The 7,899-nt window shown below is 42.4% G+C and overlaps 1 protein-coding gene across 2 annotated transcripts in view; it reads left to right on the forward strand.

Moving 5' to 3' along the window:
- The window catches only part of LOC131682027 (E3 ubiquitin-protein ligase MIB2), a 93,460-nt gene extending 86,271 nt beyond the window's left edge, over nucleotides 1–7,189 (forward strand). For both annotated transcript variants that reach the window (XM_058963182.1, XM_058963184.1), the window contains exons 4-6: nucleotides 3,699–4,000; nucleotides 4,063–4,717; nucleotides 4,849–7,189. In XM_058963182.1, the coding sequence (XP_058819165.1) occupies nucleotides 3,699–4,000; nucleotides 4,063–4,717; nucleotides 4,849–6,796 (2,905 nt within the window). In that variant the 3' untranslated portion in view covers nucleotides 6,797–7,189. The remainder of the gene's footprint in view (nucleotides 1–3,698; nucleotides 4,001–4,062; nucleotides 4,718–4,848) is intronic.
- The last annotated feature ends 710 nt before the right edge of the window (nucleotides 7,190–7,899 follow it).

A 7,899-nucleotide genomic window follows, 5' to 3' on the forward strand; every position in this document is an offset into this window, starting at 1 on the left:
AACTGGTTTTTAGAAAACACAGGAAGTTTCACGAATACGAGGTTTATTATTCATTTTTTTTACGTTTTAACGACATTCAATTAGCCAGAGATTACTGGGTAGGGAAAGTTATGAAACTTAGAGCCATAGTACTCAAGTGAGAGCAAGGCTGTGAAGTAAACAGATCGGAAAACTAGAAGTGGCAGGGTCATTAGAACAGGCTTTGCCGGTTGTCACGGTAAAGATAGATACGTCTACCTTTATCAGGAGACATGTTAGTGAACTCGGGTGGTTCGTAGTTATTCTGCCTAAGCTCGACCCTCATTAACAGAAGGCAAAAATTAAGCCCGTACGATATTAAGTCTGTTCTAATGACCCTGCCACTTCTAGTTTTCCGATCTGTTTACTTCACATCCTTGCTCTCACTTAAGTACTATGGCTCTAAGTTTCATAACTTTCCCTACCCAGTAATCTCTAGCTAATTGAATGTCGTTAAAACGTAAAAAAAGAAAATGTGACTAACATAATCGAAATAAAAAAGGAAAAAAATATTATTCATAATTTCAGGAACTTGGTCACGGTTCTCGTAAATCATTCAGTTCACGAAATCGTGAACCTTTTGTTTATGTATTTATGAACTGATTTTTTTCCGTGCATGTTCTGTAGAGTATGTAAACTTTTTATCATAAGAAACACTAACTACGGTAGTCCGCATTCAGCTTTCTGCTAAGTTGAATAGCCAGTAATAAAAATAATCACGACCAAATAAAGGAATTGGGGCAAAAGGAGCAAGATAGCGAACGTTACCGTCATTGTAAATACCTGCTATCGATTCCCAAAATTTTTACATTATGAGTACACATGTTCGAGAACCGCACGGTTCTCGGAAGGGCTCCCCGTCAGAATCACTCACCACAATTGCAGACGAGATTGGCAATGGCGCCCACTAACACACCGCTTTATGCCAATTGCAGCGGGCCGTGATTCTGAATGTGATATTCATTGTACGGTTCAGGTATGTGCCGGCGCAGGGACCTCGCAATCGCGTGTATCATCGCAAAGGGTTCGAGCATTTGTACGTTAACGTGTTCGATCGCGTGTGCGTTTGTATGTCGCGTGTGTTAACGTATATGTAACTTCGCGTGTATAAATTCTATTTTATAACTGTGTGCCTTTCGCATATTCGCGTGTGTTCTAGAATGATCGCGCGCGGACCGTGAATCTAATACTTTATTTTTTGTGTGCGGTTCAGATTCTAGAAGAAAGTAGGTTCTTCCATAACACTAGAGTTCCCAGTCATGTCGCCATGGAACGTGTTATCTAGTGGATATGAGCGTTATTTTTTATTGGTATAACTGAATGTATGGACCTAAGTTGCTAGAATGAAGGGTAAAGGTTTCCGGACGTGACAGATTCATAATCGCGCGTGTTTGCGGGTTCGCGTTTGTATCTTCGTAAGTACTACAACGTTCACATTATTACCGAAGAGTTATACAGTTTGCGCGATCGCGGGCATAGGTGTGCGTAGATAATCGCGAAGGGCTTCAGTCTTCGTATGTTGAAATGTATGTCGCGTGTGCTCGCATGTATGATACTTTGCACGAATAAATTTGTTTTTGTAACCCTGTGGTCAATCACAAATAGTTATCGGTGTACGGATCACATTTTGACAGAGAGTGAGTTACCCCATATCACTGGAGTTCCCGGTCATGTTGCCATGGAACGTGTTGTCCGGTGGGTATGAAAGCTTTCTTTTTTTTAATTGGTCCAATTGAAGGCATAGACCTAGTTCTCGTTTGTGACCAGGTTTGTATTATAGCGAAGGTCACGAGCGTTTGTACGTTTAGAATGGGAGATATTGTGAGTGTATATGAGAGCATAAGCAATTTATTGTGTTAGTGAGTGTAAGTATGAATCTGATTTAAGATGTAGTAATAAAAGAAAAATAAATCAAGCAAAGATAGATGGAGGTAGAAAACAAATATAGATTATTTTTAGTTTGAATGGATAATGTAAGGGCAGAATAAATCTAAAAAGTGGAAGAATATAGAGATTTTCTACACTATTGAGTAAATGAAAATATATTAGCTACAGAAAGAAATAGATATTACATGCATCTAAACTACTTTTAGGTGTTTGGTGATGTGGTTCGCATGGATTGGATTTCTTCAAAAACTAGGTGTTTCAGTTTATGATGTTGGGCTAGTTGAGCATTAACTAGTGGCTGAACAGTATGTTTAAGGAAGAGGTTCCATCCATAAGAGATTGTCGTCCATGTTTCTGAAAACAGTGAATCCGATTCGTTATAGACGAGTGTTACCCACCATCTTTGCGAGCCAGAGCGACAGTTATAGCGAGTTAAGAGATAAAAAACACCCACCTTCAGTCTGATCATCTCTTATAGATGACAGTCCTTTGATCCCGATCGAATGAATCGAACACTATGCCCAACATCAACTGAGTCTTCTACCAGCTGAACCAATATGTCTCCCCATCGAAAGTAGAAACTCCCATACCAACTGTCCGCCAAAACACTCGAGCTAATGATTATGAGTCATGAGATTCAGAAATCAAAGAACCAGCACTCGCTCGGATCTCCCACTATTATCCAAGGCTCATCACCGAAGCCCAGGGAAGTTTAGTCAATACTCTCTAGTAATGACAGAAATATTGAATGTGTAAGGATCGCTTTAAGCACTATTTACTCCTATCCGATCTGTTTCAGCGCTGGTTCAGTTCTGTGGACGGATACCAATATTCTTTCATGCAAATCAAATGCCAGTATTCACACTTATCCGGCACGGCACCGTCCCGGACAAGTGTAAATACTCGCATTTGATTTGTATGAATGAAAATTGGTGTCCGTGCACGGAACTGAACCGGCACTGAATCGGATCGGAAAGGTGTAAATTTTGCTTTATGCTCCCCGGGCCCGGAAGTCATGGTTAATTTCGCTAGCAAGAAACCAGCACACGGTACCTTTACATTTTATTCCACCTAAATTCCCAAGAGTGATGTATTTATTATTTATTTATTTGGGTTTTAACCTACTGGTCATTCGCCTATGAAGAGTAATGTAATTAAATTTAAGGTTCTTGAATATTTTGCGAAACGTTATGATTGCGATGGCTCGTAAAAAATATCATTCATTGAATTCTCAAGACAGCGCACATTGTGTCCTGATTTATTACACGGCGCTTTTTGTTGATTAATTTCGCGTCTTTTCCAAGAACTTCGCCACCCATCCATCAATTGTGTGCCTCTCAAGAGTGCCGCTTGTATCGGAAATTCCCTTCTATGATTCACGAACTCGTAAAACCTGCGTATCGCGCATACGGCCGTTATTTATCTGGCATCAGCAGCTGTAAACATCCGGCTCATCGCCGATCGTCGCAGAAGAAAGTTTGCTTCCATTCGCATTTTTGATTGTGGTGTGCCTGAATAACGATCCTGTGTTTTATTAGCTACTGAGCAATTTTGTGGCTAATGTAATATGCAGTGAAGGTGCAACTTTGCTTCGCTTCGTTGCACTTTTAGTGGTTTTCATTTTCCACTAATGGTTTAGCTAAAACTATTGCACCTTCGAACAAGGCTTTCTCTTTTGTAAGTGAACAATTTCGGATAAAGCGCTGAGTAATTTCAATTTTAGCATTTGTAATGCGTTTGACTGATGTGTCTGAATGATGTACGATCTGTTTTTATTATCTTTCATCCTGTAGTGTCTGTGTTCCACCACGCAAGGAAGCTATCAAGATACAGTTGAGGGGTATCTTCGTTGGAGCACGGGTTGTACGTGGGCCGGACTGGGAATGGAATAACCAGGACGGCGGACCAAACAAGACGGGTCGTGTTATGGAAATTCGTGGCTGGGACAACGAATCGTGTCGAAGTGTAGCTAACGTATCTTGGGCATCAGGGTCAACAAACGTGTACCGGTTAGGACACAAAGGTAACGTGGATCTGCGGTACGTACAACCTGCGTTTGGAGGATACTATTATAAAGACCACATGCCGGTCTTAGGTGAGCTTAAGTAACAAGCTCTTGTCTAATCGTTATTAAAAATGATGGTTTTATTTACGCAGGTCAACCAGAAGAGCAGCAACCGGTGTCCCCGCCGGTTCGCTCGCATTTCAATGTCGGTGACAGAGTCCAGGTGGCCATCCCGGAGGAAAGACTCATGGCATTGCAGCAGGGACACGGAGGTTGGAATCCGCGGATGGCCGAATATCTAGCGAAGATTGGTATTGTACATAGAATCACGGACAAGGGCGACATACGAGTGCAGTACGAGGGTTGCGCAAATCGGTGGACCTTTCACCCTGCGGCGCTGATCAGGATTTATAGTTTTAATGTAGGAGACATTGTTACCTTCATCACAGACGCGGCAAAGATGCAGCAGTTGCAGAAAGGTCACGGCGAGTGGGTAGAAACCATGCACAATGTGCTAGGGAAATCGGGTAAAGTGATCAAAATCTACGGAGATGGTGACTTGCGAGTACAACAGTGTGACGATGACTTAGCTTGGACAGTAAATCCGAAATGTGTTAAGTTGGAGCGGTCTCTTATATCACAGGCAACGGCAACGGAACGGTCAAACAGTATGATGGATTTGAGCAACCAGCGCACGAATGAGCATCACATGACGCCACTATCCGGACTATCTGGGACTTCGGCTGCAGATCGTCTCGTGAGGGAAGCTGCCCAAGGAAACATGGATTTCGTGCAGAATTATCTCAGGTAGGCTTCAAATGATTTATTATTTTTAGCCAATTCATTGGTGCGACACATCGTAGGAATTAAGATATATTATTTCGCGTTATATTTTCGCTTTCACTCAAAAATATTTTTTTATTTTTGTATCGTTCCAGTGCCAATTTGGAGGAAGTAGACTGCGTTAGCGGGGGCAAAACCTGCCTCCAAGTGGCCGCTCACCAAGGTCACGTAGAACTAGTTAAACATCTTCTATCGCTCGGTGCCAACGTCAATGTGGTGGACAAGGAAGGCGATTCGACTTTGCATTATGCGGCGTTCGGTAATCAGCCGGATGTAATGCGAATTCTGCTCCAGCATAATGCCAGCATTGATGTGTTGAACTCGTCACACTGTTCCGCGTTGCACATCTCCGCTCACAAGAAGCCACCGTACTGTGTGAAGGTACTACTCGAGTTCGGGGCAAATGTGAACGTGCAGGATGCGTACGGAGATACCGCGTTACACGATGCGATTGGGAAGGAAAACACCGAAGTCGTGGAGCTGTTGTGTAATTGTTCAACACTGGATCTAACGATCAGGAATAAACGAGGTTTCAATGCTCTGCATCATGCGTCGTTGAAGGGAAATATTCACGCTGCCAGGCACATTATTCGATTGGCGCGGCAGTTGGTTAATGTACGGAAGGACGATGGATTTTCGGCACTCCATTTGGCGGCATTAAATGGGCATTCAAAAGTAGTGGAGGTTTTGGTGAATGAAGGTCAGGCAGATATCAACATTAGAAACAATAGGAGACAGACACCATTTTTGCTGGCAGTTTCGCAAGGGCATACTGCGGCAATCGAGAAACTGGTAGAGCTAAAATGTAACATTGCTGCGAAGGATGAAGATGGTGATAATGCGATGCATCTTTGTATCATAAAGAAAGCAAACCTGCTACAGGAAGTGTCGGCGTCAGATTCACCTAAAATTTTTGAAATGTACAAATCGCTTGCGCCACTTGTTACTGAAAATCGGTTAATGTATGCGTTGTTGTGCTTTCTGGCAAAGGAAGGCTGCCCAGTGGATATAAATTATAAAGGGGCGCGAGTTTTGGATTGGATACCTAGTCAACAAATAAAGGATATTATTATCGGATATGAGAGGAGTAGAATCGCTAGAGAGAAAGCTGCTACGAGCGGTCCTCCAGCTACCGATCGATCATTGAACAACTCTCGAGAAGAAGAAGATGAAATACCAGTGAGTCAAGTGCAGACTAATTTGGAGGCGATGTCTCTTGCTGGCAATAATTTAGACGAAAGTGAAGGTAATAATCTACAGCCTGATGGAGCAGCAAGTCCAGGAACAAGTGGTATGGGTCTATCAAACCCGCCAACTCCGGCTCGCCGCAATCGGGGGCATAACCGTGATGCTGCCATTGCAACGCCGCCACCTGTTCCAAGCCACACACCGAATGTAGTAGCAAAAGATGATGATTCTAAACGAATGAACATCGAAGCGGCTGTGACCAGTGAACCGCAACTGTCTGGTCCCAGTGCGCCATTAGATAGTCCAGCACGTTTCCAATCACCAAATCGAGCCTTATCGCCTCCAGCAACAGGGACCCCGGATTCCGGCGGAAGTTCGACAAAGCATATCAGTCGGCGACAGTATTCGGATAAGAATTCAACTGCTTCTCCGGTAACCGTTCCATCCAGTAGTCCACCGGTGGTTAGTAGCATCCCTCAGGAATGTATAGTTTGCAACGAACAGCTTTTATTGATCGTATTCGAACCCTGCCAACATCAAATTTCCTGTGAAGAATGTGGACTGAGAATGAAAAAATGTCTCTCCTGTGGTTTGTACATTGAACGACGCTTGACTATTGGCGGGAAACAATTATTCAATCCAAAGGACACTCGCTTACCGTCCGCCGATCGGTTGCGGTACCTCGAAAGCAAAATTATGGAAATTGAAGAAACGCATTGCTGTAGCATCTGCATGGAACGCCGCCGCAACGTGGCCTTCCTGTGCGGACACGGTGCCTGCTCGAAGTGTGCTGAAACGCTCAAGATTTGTCATATGTGTCGGAAAACCATCACGAAAAAAATCAACCTTTATTAAATGATACACTTTTCCCGCCAGCCCCCTTCAAGTTAGGTCACAAAGTTACCAAAAAAGAAATTTAAAAGATATTTACCACATTTTCTCCGTTCTGGAACTCTGTGCTTCAGTGTAGTCTTCGAGTCAAAGCCTCTTTTTTATATTAGATAGTATTGCCCAAACAAATGTCTCCCTTTTCACTACATATGAACCATTTTTTCCTTCTTGTAAATAAGCCGAATTACGGAACTAATAAGTGTATTTATGTGCATGTTCTTCCAAATTGCTATAACGAAAACAAAAAAGTGCAAGATGTGACGGCAGTTCAGACGTAAAAGTTAATTCGGTTTCGCTGATATTCGAGAAGCTGAAAATAAGGCGAAATACAACCGCATTTTGTATTTTAAATGGTAACCGCCTTATTCTTCTCAGCCTTATTACCGTAACCGCTGTGCGCATAGGTAATTCTGCCCTCCGCCTATTAAGTTTGTTGCATAGAAGCTTGCATGCAATTAGTATATGTTTCATAGTGTTTCACTTGGCAAGCCACCCACCCCAGACAACGACACTATCGCATCAAGCACGCGCGCACTGTGTTCTGCCATTTTATGACTATGTTGTCCTATTTTGCAGTTAATTTTATTTATTAGTATCAAGTCACCGCAACTATAGTCGAGGTGTTTGTTTGATTTGTTCACTGAAGGAAACCATTGACATTGTTTTTCCACGTATTTCTCATTTTTGTAAAAAATATTGCGAACGCGAATGAGCTGAACGAACAACAAAGTCTACTTGAAATATTATACATTTTTAATATATTCTGTAACTCATGATGAGAACATGAAAAAGTTGTTTGTACGCACACAAGACATGAATGAAGCATACACACATTAATAAACTGATATTTATTTCATTGTATATCACAAATAACCAGCAGTTGTTTCATTTATCGTTCCCCTACTCCTGTTTTTCGTTGGTTGTTTACACCTGCGGTCATCTACCTTAGGTGTTTCTTACATGTAGCGGTGAGTGCGAAGTGTTGAGTCGAATTCTACAGATATATTAAAGAGACAATTTATTTTCGAAGGTTATGTTTGACCCTGCTCTGGCGGATTAGGAAGCAA

The sequence above is a fragment of the Topomyia yanbarensis genome, chromosome 2 (genome assembly GCF_030247195.1).
Source record: "Topomyia yanbarensis strain Yona2022 chromosome 2, ASM3024719v1, whole genome shotgun sequence".
Classification (NCBI taxonomy): domain Eukaryota; kingdom Metazoa; phylum Arthropoda; class Insecta; order Diptera; family Culicidae; genus Topomyia; species Topomyia yanbarensis.